The 17,043-nt window shown below is 35.7% G+C and overlaps 1 protein-coding gene across 3 annotated transcripts in view; it reads right to left on the bottom strand.

Annotated features, from left to right (window-relative positions):
• Positions 1-17,043, bottom strand: part of PAFAH1B1 (platelet activating factor acetylhydrolase 1b regulatory subunit 1) — an 82,749-nt gene that overhangs the window by 45,695 nt on the left and 20,011 nt on the right. For all 3 annotated transcript variants that reach the window (XM_019650487.1, XM_019650485.1, XM_019650486.1), the window contains one exon: positions 2,367-2,588. In XM_019650487.1, coding sequence (XP_019506032.1) covers positions 2,367-2,398 — 32 coding nt within the window. In that variant the 5' untranslated portion in view covers positions 2,399-2,588. The remainder of the gene's footprint in view (positions 1-2,366; positions 2,589-17,043) is intronic.

The raw sequence follows: 17,043 nt of genomic DNA, 5'->3' as shown, positions 1-17,043 counted from the left end.
CTTGTCTGTTCCCCTTCCCCCAATTCCCCAGCGCTGTTCCCATCCCCCCAATTCCCCAATAAAAATCTTAAAAAAAAAAAAAAGGTATAGCCTAATGATTTCTAAATTAATTAAGTGTACATGTATACGAGTATGTGTGTTATCAGTGGTTCTCAATTGGAGGAGATTTTGCCTCCCAGAAGACAGTGGCAACATCTGGAGACATTTTTCATCGTGACATCTAGCGAGTAGAGACCAGGGATGTTGCTAAACAACAAACAGTGTACAAGGCAGCCCTCGTGGCAAAGAATTATTTAGCCCAATATGTCAACAGTGTCAAGATTGAGAAACTTGAGTACATATGTACACCAGGGTGTCTGTACATGTGGTTATACATACTTCTACTTTCTGTCTACATAAAGGGCCCAAATGCAAAAATAACCCAGTAGCAATAAGTACACTTACTGCACGTATCTTGATCTTAGTGGGGAATAATACCATTCCCCATTAAGAGGAACCTGGGCTTGTTGGGGCAATGGTTGATTCTAGGGTTAAGGCAGGACTGGTACACAGTAAGTCTGGAACATCTTGTTATGCCAAAAAGAAGTGCACATAGAAAAATTAGGGGCATATTTAAGAGTCAACTGAAGGGGCTCCTATGGGACAATTCAAGCACCAAAACAGTAAAAATAATGAATGATGAAACTATTGAAAATACTAGAACCCACAAGTTCATACCAATAATGAAAAGACAAGTAAATAAAAAGGAGGACAAGGTCCCTTGATTACAGTAAAATGCTGAGTGATGACTAGTAAATGTAGAAAGGATAATAGTGTTGAAAAGTCATTACTTTGCAACTACCTAGGGGAGGAAATATTGATGGGAAATAATGTTTGCATAGTCTTAAAAAGTGTCTCTGCACTTATTTGTTGAAAAGGAAATACTAGTAACTACACGGAGTAATCAGGCATCTTGACTGAGGAATCAAAATTAACATCATCATTGAAGGGCAGATGAACATTACGTGTCTCTAGGTATGACATCCTGAGAATAAAAAATTACTTATGCAGTATTCTGACTAAAAATGCATAACCTGAATCCAATCATGAGGAAACAAATGCAAGTTAGACAAATGCAAAATGAGGTACACATGATTAAAAAAAAGGTGGGGGGGACCCTATTCTTCAAAAATATCAACGTCATAAAAGACAAAGAAAGGTTGATGACATGTTCCAGGTTAAATGAGACTAAAGAGACACAACAACTGAACACAATACCTAATTCTGGATTGGATGGTGTGCTAGAGAGGATTAAAAAAAATGCTGTAAAAGACATTGGGTCAATTGAAAAATTGGAATATGAAGGTGGATTAAATAAATGTATTGTTTCAATGTTAAATTTACTGAAAGTACTAAATATACTGTGGTTTTATAAAAGAATATCCTTATTTTTAGGACTGCACACTGAAGTATCTGGGAGAAAGCTCCTCGATGTATGCAATTTATTCTCAAATGGTTTAGGAAAAAAATATTGTATGTGTACATATACATATACTGCTACAGAGTGAAAAATGATAGAGCAAATGGTACAAAATGTTAATACAAGGTGAATCTGGATAAAACGTATATAAGCATTTTTTGTACTAATCAGACAAATCTATAAACTTGAAATTATTTCTAAATGGAAGTTTTTTTAAAAAGCCATAGAAATTTATTTTTTTTTTAATTCTAGGACACAAAACTATTTTTTTCCCCACTATATTCTTCACCTACAAAAACTGAGTGCTATAAAATATGGGATGCTACAAGATACTGCATAATAGCAGTGGTCAAATCATTTTCATGTCTCTCATTAATGCATTTGCATTAATTATTATGTTAGCCACCTCATAAAGTTCAAACAGTCATTGGATGATGAAAAATACAGTAAGGTAAAGGAAAGGCCTTAGTAGTAACAACAAAATAAAATTTCAGTTTTCTAATACATGGATTCCAGACAAAAAAATTTAGAAGAGCTTTGAAGCACCTGTCTTCCAACTGAACATAATATATTTAAGACAAGCTTAGGATAAAACTATTCCAACTAACTTGCTTGTTTTGCTTTAAACTTATTCACGATTAGGTCACAAGGGTAAACAATGCTATGCCAAAGAAAGACCCAGTTTTAAAATCAGACCAACTGCCCAAACCAATACCTGAATACTCGTAATGATAGTTGACTAATGAGAACAGATCCCCCAAAGCTGTACTTTAATTTACTACTTTGTCCTTTGAGAAGATTTAAAAAAAAAACAAAACCAACCAAACAAACAAAAACTCACAAAACAGAGGAACTTTGGGAGGATTAAGACAACCCAAAAACATAAACACAAAATAGAGCAACTTACAGTTCATCTCGTTGTCTCTGGGACAGCACCATTTTGGCTGTAATGTCAAGCTTATTTGATATAGTGGTAAGTCCCCTCCTTTGGGAAATCAAAAGGCTTTGTGATTCCTGGGTTTATAGTTAAATATGCCACTCAGTGGCTTCCACGCAGGGGAAGATGATTCTTTTACAAGTGAATTCAACCAGTAACCAGTAGATATTCAACAAGTAAGGTTCATTCCACCTAAGGAGAAAGACAGAGAGAAAAGATTATTTCTTTCATTTAGAATTTAAGTTACTACTAAATTATTACTTGCAGTACATACTTTCAAAGATGAGGTTATTGTGATACTAATATGATTATCAGCTATTTTCAACCTACTGTGAAAATGAATGCCAGAAAACTTTTATGTATTTAAAATTAATTTAATAGTTTACAGTACTTTTTTTTTTTTTTAGCTGAGCCATCTTGGCAGCTCAGCGGCAGCTCAGCTCCGGCTGGACTCGAACTGCTGTTGCTTAGAGCTCAAACCTTTGAGCAAGCTCTTAACCAACTGAGCCACTCAGCCAGCCCCTTACAGTACTATTTTTAAATGTACTCACTGCCTACCATGTCAGCTGCTCTATACTGATACTATAATTCTCCCTTAAAGACAAAAAAAATCAAATTTTCTAATTACAAAAAAGATATAACCTTAAGAGTATGATAGATAGGGGTTTCATAAACTGTCCACAAGCCAAAAGGTACCAACCATAACTGAAGTCACCTTCAAGATGAAATATTAGTCACCAATAATCTCAGAATAGCTGTTATTACTTATAATGTAAATAAAACTATTTAGCAACCTAATGTCCTCTTAGCCAATGTATTTAATAAAAAAATAATTTAATATTATTTTAATTTATTTTGTGTCCTTTAGAAGCATGTGTTTTAAAAATAAAAACTGAATGGACTAACTTAGGTTCTATGATAGTAATCCAATTCTCTAACCTAGTTTTTAGGTAGTATTACTTAATACTGCAAAGCCCTTTCTTTATACTGATAACACTATCAAATTAAATTCTATACAGCATCTAAAAGTATTTGATCAGCTCAATGAGAGTAAAGGTAGGTTAAAATAAGAAAAATCACGCTTTCTTAAAAGAATTATTCTTCAAGTCTATTCTACAAAAAAAAAATTGTATTGTCTTACCACATTGTACAAGCATAGCTAGAAGGAATTTCCACTGTATTTAAGAAATATATCTGAGATAATCTTACTTAAAATGCAGACTACAGGTATATATAAAATTCAATTGGAAGGGACACTTCAGAGAAATAGGAAATCATCCTCCAAATGAAATGAACTTAATAGCTAATGAAGGACCTGTGGGGCCACCTATCAAGAGACACAACATGGACAGAGGAGACAAAGATCTTTTACTGACAATAGTACCTTTTTTATGTCACACCAGGCACTATTCCAAGCACTGAGGATACAGTGGTGAATAAGCTAATCCAGGAAAAACAAAAGACTCTGATTTTAAATATGAACTCTGAGTCAAAAAGTGACTGCCCAATGGCAGGCGCTGATTTTAATGGAGATCCCTCTCCATTGAGCAATTCTAGTGAATGTAATCAGGGAGTTATTTTATGTAATAATTCTTCCGACCTGGAGGCCAGCTAGCTCAAAATGACAGCTGAAAACCGTCATATCACTATGTCTAAATCTAGACAAATATGACTGCCAGTAATAAATAGGGGATTGAGAACCAAACACAATGGACAACCCAGAAAACCATCCTTCCTTGGTATTTAACAACTCTTAGTTATTTAAGCCTCACTTTTCTAAGTCTTAGTTATCACCAAGCCAAAGCATCTAGGGTCTCCTACACTCTGACAAAGGTCACAGAAGGGGAAGGATTATCTGATGGTGGTGACTATCTGAACTGTCTACAGGTTCCTATTATCTGGGACGAAGGCAATACACTGACAGATAATTAATCATATAAGCAAAGTGAAAAAGGAACACAGCAAAAATCCCTGTTTTAATCAGGAAAAAAATCTAATATTTTATGTACATTACAAGGTCTAATTTAATTATGGAGAGACTGCCTCTAGCCAAAAAAGAAAATCAATGTATAATAACAACAGTATTGAATACTAGGGACGATTCAGTAAGGATACAACCAAGACATAAACAAATCAGTGAATGTACAGTATATTGGTGTACTGCAAAAGTTAATTTATTCATTCAACAAACATTTCCAAAACATTTACTATGTATGTGCCAGGCACCAGGTTTAATGAGGAAAATGACTTGGTCTTTATACTAAAGAAGTTAGGAGTCTACTGGAAGAGTCACTGAAACACGCAATTGAAACAGTGTGAAAGTGGGACAAGTATTACCACACAGCAGGTGATGACTCTGGATGAAGCTGAGGAGGTTAGCAGGGGCTTGATCACAAAACAAGCTCAGGCCTTTACATTTTATCCTAGAGGTAATGGGGAGCCATTAGATAACGTTTTTTTAGAAAAATCACTCTCTTTTATAGTGAAGAATGGACCAGAAAGACTGCAAAGAAAGCGAAACCAGACAAGAGGCTTGTAGTAACAATGAGGATTCACACTAGCATAGCAGCAGTAAATGACAAAAATTAGATGAATTTAAGTTATTTAGCAGGCAAATCTTACAGGGTTGGTGTTTAGATGTGGGTAGCATGAAGTAGAGAAAGATCAGTCAAGGAGTCAAAGATAACTTCCAGAGATTTCTGGCTTAGAACTAAATTGAACAGGAAACTCTTATGTGTGAGTGAGATGAGGAAAGTGAATGATTCATTCCATTTTAGATACATTGATTTCAAGGTGCCTGTGAGGTTTCTAGTAGGAAGTTGTACAAATAAGTCATCTCTAAAGAGAACCAACCTACCAAAAAAAAAAAAAAAAGGTTTTGAGATGGTATAACTATAGCCATGACAATGGATGAGATGATTAATTCATAGAGCGATAAACAGAGGGCCTAGGCTAGAGTCAGGAAGACCACCACCAACACATACAAAAAGAAAAAAGAAAAAAGAAAGTTTACAATTGAGGCTGAGAGAAAGCAGTTAAAGAGGTAAAAGTAAAAACAGGAGTGAGTATGTCACAGACGCCTAGGAAGTACGAGAGGCAATCAAAGTATCCAAAGTTATCCAACTATTTATTAGGCAAAATAAGGTCTGAAATGGGTCTGCTCCATTAAGAGCTCACTGATGAGAGTGGTTTCAGTAAAATGGAAGTGACATGGTTTAACATGGCAAAAAATGTATTTAAATGGGCTGATGAGTACAAGGAGATGAAGTAAAGATGGTACCATAAATAAATCTTAAGAATAAATGAAAATGTTGAGAAGCAGTTATTTTGGGTTTTTTCCTCCTCAACCAAGTGAGATGCTTAAATGCTAATAGTGGAGGAAAAAACAAGACACAGAACTGAAGAAAGAAATGAAGAATTTTAGTATCACTATTTTCAGTCTCTAACCAATCAAAGGCAAAAAGACAACCAGACATGATTTCTCTCTTGACAGAATTCCACTACACCACCTATAAAGAATTCTTGCCATAAAATCAATCTGAATCTATTCAAGTCTCTGGCTCCAACTATCAATTTGCAAGAAGTATAGAGGGCAGAAGAATATGTTAACGATACCATGGGGATATAATCAGCAATATCCAGACTGTGAAAAGCCCTATAAAATAAATGACCCAATTTCTTCATATTAATTCCAAGGAAAGAAAGAAAAAGAGTTGGAAAGGGAAACCTACAGGTTAAGAGAGACAAATGATGTATCAACCAATTGCAATGCACAGACCTTATTTAGATCTGTATTTTAAAATTTTGATTGTAGGGCCAGCCGAGTGGCACGCTGGTTAAGAGTTGGCATTGGACACCAGCTCTGAGCAGCAGGACCCCGGTTCAGATCCCACATTTAGGGCCAGTGACACTGTGCCCTCTACAGCTAAGATGGTGAACAACAGCTCAACCTGGAGCTGGGCTGCCATGAGTCACTGGTGACAGCGTAGGCTGCAGTGGGCTGCTGTAAAGCTACCGTTAGTGGCTGGAAGCCGGCATGAGCTGCCAAGAGCCGCCGTGAGTGGCCGCCCAGGGCCCAACGACCAATCTGCCTCACCCGGAAAGAGCGCAATGATAATACCAACATGGGCCAGTGAAGCAACGTCCTCCACAACTAGACTGAAGAACAAAAGGACAGCAACTTGTCTGTCCCCCTTCCCCAATTCCACAGTACTGTTCCCCTCCCCAAATTCCCCAATTAAAAAAAATTTGATTGTAAAATAAACAATTGTTTGTAAAATAAACAAACCAATGAATAAACATCTGGGAAAATTTGAACACTGACTGGATGTCTGATGATAACTGAATTTTTTCAAGAGTGATGATAGTATGGTTATTTTTAAGTCTTTTAGAAACACAATGAAATATTTATCAGTTAAATATGTCTGAAATTTACTTTAAAAATGTGGGTGGAAAGAATTGATAGGGGGAGAGAATATGAAACAAGACTGGCCTTGAGTTGTTAACTGTTGAAGCTGGGTAATGGGTACAAAGAGCGTTTAACACACTATTCTCTAATTTTATCTAGGGTTCTGACATTTTCTATAATAAAATTTTTTTAAAAATCAGGAGAGGGCTGGCCAAGTGGCTCAGTTGGTTAAGAGTTGGCTTAAGAACGCGAGCTCTGAGCAACAGGGCCGCTGGTTTGATTCCCAACAGATGGCAAAATGGCTCAGCTGGTGTAACAACAAGACTGTCGGTTCGATGGAGGGCTACGCCTACCCACAACTAAGACTGAACTCGGCACCTGGAGCTGAGCTGCCACCCAGATGGCTCAGTGGATAGAGCGTGTGCTCTTAACAAGGCTGCTGGTTCGACTCCCGCATGTGGTGGCGGCTACGCCCACCCGCAACTAAAATTGAACACAGCACCTTAAGCTCAGAGGCCACGAGCTGACAACAGGCAGCTAGATGGCGACTGGCACAATGAAGATTGAAGAACAGCTTGGCTGGTCCCCTTCCCCAATTCCTCAACACTGTTCCCCTCCCCCAATTCTCCAATAAAGATCTTAAAAGAAAAATCAGGAGAACAAAATACTCAATGGAACAAGGAGCTAAGGGAGGAGGAAGAAAAAGGAACGTGATCCACATGTAGAAAGAAGTCTTAAACATAAAGATGGGCCACCTCTTCTGTGTTAGAAAGGAGAAAAAGATGCAAATATGTTTTTATATTTTGGGAAAATAGAAAGTGAGGTCATTTGCTGAGTAGGAGGAATAAGGAAGAAGGCATTCAGAGGCTTGAAAGAGCTGCCGTGGAGAGCAAAAAAATGGAACAGGAAGGACATTTTTTAGATTGGAAACAATGCATTTTTAGTGGTGCCAATCTACAAAAACACGCAGTTTTTCTTTAACAAGAATGTACAGTCTGGCTGCAGACAAAGAAAAGTTGCATATTTAGAGACCTAGAGTTGTGTTGAGGGTTTGCAAAGTATGTGACGAATGCATGACGAAGAGAGTTGAAATAATGGATCATGGAGCCTAAACTGTATTGTGCAGAAAGTGAAACAGGGAAGGCAAATAGAAAGTAGGGGGGTGAAGAAAGCAGGGGTCCCTATAGCCTGGGAGGTCAGAAAGTGGAATGATTAAATTTAAGACTTCCCAATTTGTTAACTATTATAGTACTATTATATATTTTTGCTATCAGAAAGCACAAATATGTGATTGAGCTATCATACTTAATACAATGTACAGCCTTTCTCAGATTTACCTTTCCAGTTACCTGTTAGCTTAATATTTTAACATGTAATTGCAAAATATCACATGACAACAAACGGTTCTCAAGTGGAGCAAAGGAGATTGTTTAGAGTATTTTGCAATTAATAAAAATAAATTAATAATTTTACAAGTAAACCAGGCAATATTTTTATACCACCTGGTGAAGAAGTTCTTAATCTTTTTTTTGGGGGGGGGGCGGCGGGGGGTGTCCACTGGATTCCTTTAAGAATGTGATGAAAGCCTAGATCTTTTCCCTCAAAGAAGCACATATAAACAAAATATTACATGCATTTTAAGGGGATTCATGAATTCTTCCAAAGTCAACATAATGAATGAAAAGACAACATTTCTGAAAAGTAGTTTGGCAGTATTTCAATAATCCCTTGTAAGCTACTTGTATAACATATTTCAAAGAAGAGTCTCATTTTTTCCTTTGCATGTCAATATCCAAACATTTTTAGAGATCAGATCTGTGTTGCCTAAGCACTAGTAACAGAGGCTTCAGTATGTTTTTTGGAATGCAGAATTCTTTTTTTTTTTTTAAAGATTTTTATTGGGGAATTGGGGGATGGGAACAGCGCTGGGGAATTGGGGGAAGGGGAAGAGACAAGTTGCTATCCTTTTGGTCTTCAGTCTAGTTGTGGAGGACGTTGCTTCACTGGCCCAAGTTGGCACCATCATTGTGCTCTTCCCGGGCGAGGCACATCAATCGCTGGCTTCTGGACGGCCGCTCACTGCTGGCTGCTGGCTACATACGGTAGCCCATGGCAACCCACTGCCACAGGGGCTGCAGCCTACACCGTCGCCGGCAACTCTCGGCAGCCCAGCTCCAGGTCGAGCAGTTGTTCAGCATCTTAGCTGTGGAGGGCAGTGTCACTGGCCCTCATATGTGGGATCCGAACCGGGGCCCTCTGGCGTCCCAAGCCAGTTCTTAACCAACGCGCCACTCGGCAGGCCCTGGAATGCAGAATTCTTTAGCATTCTACATTCTAATATTATATCCACTCATCTGCTTCACCAACACAACTCTCCCAGACAACAATGTTTTACTGCTTGGGTAAGTACCTCACCACAGAAAGAGAAAGGGGGAAAGTTAAAAAAAAAAAAAAAGATAAAGGAAGTAACATAGTATTAAAAAATGATCTTATAAAACCAGATAGTGAGTGAATTGTAATTTAAATTCTTCTCATTTTAAGTTTTGATGTGTTAAAATAGGTTTCATATTTATCAAAACCTTTATAAAATATTATTTCATTAATAATCTGCTTCATACATTGGTCCTTGCCAACTAGGAATTTATGAACCAGGCGGAAATAATGCAGAAAATAAAGGATGTGTGTGAGGAAAAACATAACTAATTATATGTTAATAGTAGAGAAGTATTAACATAAAAAATGGAAATCATCACATTCTCTTATTAGATGTAGGAGTTTGAGAGCCACTTAAAACTTATACAGTAATTAGATGATTACCAATGGCTCCTGATCTCATGAAATTTTCAGTTGACAATGCTTTATTTAAAACGGGTCAGCTGATTATCTATCTTGCTTGAACACATATTATATTATAGCTCATAATCCTAATTCAAGTATTTACCAGATACAACAATGAGGAAAGGCAGAGGCTACTGTCAATCAAGATTATTGAGTTACCTTTTCAGACTAATTTTCAAGAGTTAAATAAACTGCTATGTCCCAATAAACTGTATACCTCATGATACTGTGCAAATCCTCTGGACTTTAGAACAGTTTCAAAAAACAGAATTTTTCTCAAAGTCACTAATGGGACATAAGATATTTTATTAATCTGTACAATTATTCATATTACAGATATACCCCTCTTGATGTTTCCAATTATTTTTACAATTTTATCCAATTATCTTTACATAGATTTTGTACACAATCCAATAAAGAAAATAAAAGCTAATCTTTTCTTAAAAGGTGGTAAAAAATACTTATCTATAATTTAATGAATTAAGATCTCAATTTAAGTCAGACAAATAAAAGCTACTTTCTTAGTTATGCTGGCTATCCATGATGTTTTGAAACAATCAAATCAAGGTTTAAAGAGCACAGATAAACATCCAACAAAAAAGATACATACTATTTGGTTATTCACATCACATGTTCCTATCTAATAATCTGTTTTCTAGATAATCAAAAAAGAATCAAACTGAAATATATGAGAATATTGATGTAAAATATAGTAAAGTCACAAAAAAGCTGAAGAGAATTAGAAATTTTATATTTATGAACAATCTGTACATTTCCATTCTAGGGTGAATGTTACAGTTCTAAGAATGTTCTGCATGCAAGCAAAGTACATTATCTTAAATTTAGGGTTAGACAATCAATGCAGCAAATGCTTAGTGAACCTCACCTTAAGTTTTAAGCTACAAGGAACAAAATTTAATCAAAACTGGAGGTTACTCACTTTCTTTTTAATATACTATAAACCAGGTGGAATTTACAAAATATTTATGAAAATATGAGATGGGGGCATATTATAAAGAATTCAGGATTCCAGTTCTATAATTTAAAAGCTGTATTCATATAGCCTAAACCTCCATTTCCTTATGAAGTCTGAGTCTTCTCAACTATGAAATGGACTTATCGTATTTCCCAATGTATAAGATGCACCCTTTTCCGAAAATTTTGGGGTCTAAAAATTGGGTGCGTCTTATACAGTGGTTGTAGATTTTTTTACAGTAATGAGGAGTTGTATGAATTTTATGATGAATAAAACTTGAGTTCAATAACTTTATGTGATACATTCCCCCCCCCCAAATTTCGGGCCCCAAATTAAGGTGCACATCTTATACATGGGGAAATACGGTAAATGTGAAATGTACCTCACAGGGTTTAGTGAGGATTAAACAGGATAATAACATAAACTCTGTAAACTAAGGAATACCATACATGTTACCTACTGACATCAGTTTTGAACTTTAAATGCATTTTCAAAATCCTAGTTTAAGAACAATGAACACACCAGCATGAATCTGAGACATGCTTTCTTATAAAAAGCCCCTGAAATTGGCTTAATTTTTGACACTTTTTTCATAAGGTGTAGTGAAGAATGTCTATGATCTCCTGGGTAGTCTCACATGACTGCTCTCATGTGATGTTCTGCAAATTATGAGAAATGAAAACAAGTAATCATTTCCCAAAACATGGTCTTACCCTCTGGAACAGAAATGTTTTTTTCACTTGTGCGGTCTTCTCTTCCCCGCACCACCTCCAAATTATTTCACCATCCCCAAATTATTTGCCCCATCCAAATCGTTCTGATCTCTGTATAACTGACCTAGCATAGACACAGGTGTTTCAGTGTGCACAGTCCTGTGGTAAAACGAGGAACACCTATAATCATTTAAATAATTGGTGGTGGGTGATTTCATGTTCTAGAACTGAGTCTGTAGTGTGTGTCCATTATTTCAGAACACTGATGAACATTTGGACTGTCCCTGCATCTGAAGAATTTCTCCCAATGTTCTCTGTCGGTATGCATACAGATAGGAAACATGACAGTTATGTTTTTGAAAGGAGTGTAAAATCTAACCAATCCTAGACCTGATTAGTTATAGTTGTAACAAGGTGGCTTTATGAATTATGTTCATATAATATAAAAATCTGAACTGGTGTAAACTGTGCCTTCAAATTTTAAAAAGGAAACATTCAAGCTCTTTGCTCTTCTATATTTCTTCCCTTAACACAAAATATTGGTCTTTGCTTTAAAGAATGGCTAGATCCAAGTGACTCCATTTTAAAGCCAAAAGAAAAATTGCAAGAGTAGTACTTAAAGGAGTCAGAGGAAAATACTAAACACTTCATTCCTCTGCTTGTCAATGGTATAATAATGTAGCTATTATTATTAGAAAGGGTCCTCCTGGATTTGGGCCCTCCTGGATTTAAACAAAGATACTTTTTCCCTTGGATTTTCTCCTACAAATAAATCTAAATGATTGATCACGAAAAAAATGGTGGTGGGTATTTCAAGTTCTTTATCACTTCATCAGATGATGCTCCTTAACATGATACCAGGTTACAGGTTTCTCTAAGTTCTCAATATTTCACTTAGACTATTATTCTAAATAAAAACAATGTTTAAAACTGTATCTAATGCTATACTGCAATGCTGTCAAATAATGAAAATAAACTTAACTATGAAATCAGTGCATTGCATAGTCTGAAAAATACTCCAATCTATAGCTTAAATCTGTGAAATTACATAGGACAACAAAGTGCCCCAAAGAGTAACTTCGTTTCCTTAAATCAATCTTTATGATTTCCTCACTTTCCCATCTACAGAGATTAGCTTCCAGAGTTCTGAAATCATTTTCTAAGAAAAAGATGGCAAAATTAACCAAAATATTGTTCTTCCACTATCTTGTGCTCTGGTGTGAACAATTATGAGGAAAGATTTTTCCCACTTCCACGATATGAAAATTTTAGATCACTGAATGTTTTTAATCAAGTAGCTAGGCTTTAATAGCTTTAATATCTACTTGTTCTTATTCTGCTTCAGCTTAGAGGCTCATGATTCATTGGGACCTCCGGTTGGCATGCAATACCAACAACAAAAGACCAGGCTGGTTCATCACTGAGGTAACAGACTGAGCTCAGACATAGTTCACTGAAAAAGTAAAATTCTTCCAACAGCCGCATCATTTCCTTACTTTCCTGTTAGGTATAGCTAACTACCATATCTCATATTTTGCAAGATTTAAGTCACTCATCCAAATTTTACATATAGAACATGTTTTGCATTTTTCAATTAGTCTTGGGCCAAAGATTAAGATATCACTTTTTTTCACTGAGAAGTATTCCTACCCATCTCGTCTAGTAAATATTACACCAAGTGTTGCAAATAGATGCTTCAGTTTCAGATTATGAATCTGAAGAAACAAAGCAGAAACCATTTCTGAGCTTTGAAATTAGATTTAGATTTACAAAACACTGTAAGTCATATCTAGATGTCCAATTTTTCTTTTGAGACCAGTCATTCTTGTCTTTGCCATTCACTAGAACACTGGCATATTATAAGATGGTTTCTATTGTACCTCCTGTGATGATTAATTTTATGAGTCAACTTGACTAGGCCACAGTACCCAGATATTTGGTCAAACACTAATTTAGATATTGCTATTAAAGGTTTTTATTTAGATGAGAATAACAGTTAAATCAGTAGACTTTGAGTCAAGTACATTACCCTCCATAATGTGGGTGGGGCTCATCCAATCAGTTGAAGGCCTTAAGAGAAAAGACATATCCCCTAAGGAAGAGGGAATTTTGACAACAGACTGCTTTTGGACTTGACCTGTAACATCAATCTTCCCTTGGTCTCCAAATAGCCAGCCTGCCCTGCAAATTTTGGACTTGCCAATCTTCATAATCACGTGAGCCAATTCCTTCAAATTTCTCCCTCTCCACTCCTCTAGAGATTGATTGTGGGTCACTTTTTTCTTTTAAATATACATACATCCTATTGGTCGAGTTTCTCTGGAGAACCCTAACATACCCCCAAACTCATAGTTCTGTTCTAATAATATAGCAACATTTATTATTAATAGGCTTAGCCTGTCACTAAACTATACTGGAATGAAAACTATTCACCTCTCATTCTACTTCCTGATACCTTCCAGGCAAATTAATGCCTTCAAGGGTTATTAGATGTAAAAAACTGCTTTCCATCTACAACAAACAAGAGAGCTGTCCTGAACAAAGGGGCTACTGAGATGCAATCCAGGTTAACTGAGAATTCATCCTTTCCTGTTTCTTCATCACACTCTCCACTAAGAGTTTCTGATATTCAATGCCATTGCAACTTATAAGCACCATCTCATTACTGCTGATCTTTCCTCTCTTTTCTGTCCTTGCTGCTTCTTTCTAAGCCTGTCTACTTCGTTACTTCTTGGCTTTACCTTTATGGACATTAATCAGGATGCATCTCCATCTCAGCAGTGTTCGCTTGTTGATGGGTGCTCAAAGACTGCTTCTTCATTTTAAAAAAAAAAAAAAGTTTCCCTCTCTTCTTTAACTTAAGGCATGAACAACTGAAGGTTCCAAAGAAACCGAATTCTGACTTATTTAGATTTTGTTGTACATCACTTTCTAGTGCTTTTTATCTCAAACCAGTTGTTTTATATGATACAACTGTGTACGCCTGTAAACAGTGGAAGGGAATGTCCAAAAAGACAAACATTTGTTTTAATATGATCTGAGAGATTATGGGTCACTCTTTTCTTTTAAATTTACTTCAATGTCAAAATACACTTACATGAAAGCAAAAGGAAAAGATCTACTATTTATATGGTTATCTTACAGACAGACAGCCTGATAGGAACACTGACAAAACAAAATTATTCTGGATTATAAACTATTCCTCCTAAAAATGTTGGGTTTCCTATAAATTGTGTTCTACCTTATCAAATCCGTTATTTCCAGATTCAATGGGATTCTATCATGCCAAATAAATATCTCATAAAAATGAAGAATACTAAATTATACTATTGGGCTGTCAGAAGAGTCACGACATATTTTTTCTGTTTTCCGTTGCAAAAACACGTCATGACTTTTCTGACAATCCAATACTTGCTCTCTAAAGTAACTTCCAACTTGGATTCTATTGTCCTATTAATTGAATGACATCAAAAGAGAAAACGAATTTACCAAACAGGTGCTGTTGACCTGTGCGAGTTTACATAAAAATTTAGGCAATGATTCTGTAGGTTGAAAAACAACTATGAGAAACAGAACAATAAATGACACACGTGTATTTTTTTCAAACTGGATTTACTGTAATAGTTGAAGATGGAAGTAACTATGGATCTTAACTAGGAGTACACGTTAGAACCATCTGAGGAACTCCTGAAAATAATCATGGTGAGGCCTTATCCTCAAGAGATTCTGAGGAGGCATCTAAAGTTTAAAAATTTCTCCTGGTGACTTTAATGCACATCCTCAGGAACCATACACTCAACAGTACGAGTTACAGTTAGTCTCAAAGGGTCAAGAGTTAAACTACAAAGGGGAAATCAAGAAATCACCAGTGTCAGAAAACTTTTACATGGACTCCAAGGGGCAAAAATGAAATTGTGAGGTCAAGGTACTCTGATTTCAACGGTATTTGCAATAACTGTCACTCAAATTCAAAGAAATATTTACAAAACCCCTCAGAGAAAGAGACATTATATTAACAGAAAAAGAGGTCAACCCAAAATTTTGAAACAAGCAAGCATTTTTTCACTATAGTTAAGCTTTTATTAAAGATTTTTTAAAAATCCTTCAAGAAGGAAATATAGTTGGCTTGTGCATTATATAACTATCTAGTCTTCCTGTATGTTCTAATAAAGGCTAACTCTTTTGCACATACATTAACTTTGTTGCTGTTTATCTTGAGTGTAATTAACTTTGTTGCTGTTTATCTTGAGTATCTTCTTTGTATCTAGACCAGGTATCAATAAACTTTCTGTAAAACATTTTTTTTATAAATATAGTAAATATTTTACATTTTGCCAACTTTACAGTTTCTGTAGCAAGAAAGCAACCACACACAATATGTAAAGAAACAAGTATGTCTCTGGTCCAATAAAACTTTATGGATAATGAAATATGAATTTTATGTAATTTTTACAAATTATTAACATAATTTTAACTTTACAAAATGAATTTTACAAACATTTTTACAAAATAAAATTTTAAAAAATACTATTCTTTTGCTTTTTCAACCACTAAAAGTGTGAAAATCATTCTTAGCTTGCAGGCTGTACAAAAACAAGTAAGCAGGCAAGATCTGGCTTGCCAATCATAGGGTGCAAACCCCCTTAACTAGACAAATGAAGCTATTTTACACAGGCTACTTTTTTTTTTTTTTTTTTTTTTTTTTTTTTTTTTTTTTTTAGCTGAGCCATCCTGCCACCTTTTGGCAGCTCAACGGCGACTCAGCTTGGGCCGCGCATCGAACCGCTGTTGCTCAGAGCTCAAACTCTTGAGCGAGCTCTTAACCAACTGAGCCACTCAGTCGGCCCTTATACAGGCTACTTTTAATAGTAATATCTATTTCACAGGGTTTGTCAGGCAGATTAAATGAGTTGATACATGTGCTTAGTACACAGTAGCTGCTATATGATTTTACACATACATATTGCTCTTGGTTTCTGTATCTCCTCCACTTTATTTAATACCCCTTCACTGTGTCAGCCTATCGCATTGAAATGTTTTGCCTAAAATGTGATTGTTATTAAAAGAAAATATCCTTCATTGTTGAGGTAGAAAAAGTATCCAATTATGATATATTAGCTTTTCCTAAAAACAAACTTTCTAACTCTTTCTCAAAGATACAAAGTAAATATAGAGGGTGCCAAAAAAATGTATACACATTTTAAGAAAGAGAAAAAACTATTAGAATTGTAATAATACTCAATATATACCAATAACAAAAGATGAACACAAGTCACATTTGATTTATGCAATGACAAGAGGTGCTGAAAGTGGTTACGATCAGCATCCAGATATTCTGAGTATGACGAACTACTTTGTGCAACGTTGACCAAAGTGTCCACTTGTATACATTTTTTTGGCATCCCCGGTATATCAACTTGCAAATGATCCACAGCAATAGTCCCATTAATTGAATCTCAGGGAATAAAACTTTCCTACTAAGACCTCAGAGGACACTAAAGATGCCTAATTTTCAACACACTTATGCAACTACATTTAGGAAGGACTTATTTATAAATACATCATTATATTATAACTAAGACATGGCTTACAAATTCAGGTTTAGAGTACTTTTTCCTTTAGTTAAGTATGTAGTCAATTTAATTAGCCAAAGAAAGGTAATGAATGACTCTCACTCTGGCCTGGCCCAACCTAATACTAAAAGTGTGAGTC

Source organism: Hipposideros armiger, unplaced genomic scaffold (assembly GCF_001890085.2).
Source record: "Hipposideros armiger isolate ML-2016 unplaced genomic scaffold, ASM189008v1 scaffold_141, whole genome shotgun sequence".
NCBI classification, from domain to species: Eukaryota; Metazoa; Chordata; class Mammalia; order Chiroptera; family Hipposideridae; genus Hipposideros; species Hipposideros armiger.
Note: the sequence above shows the minus strand (reverse complement) of the source record. Positions and strands in the feature narration are given on the sequence as shown.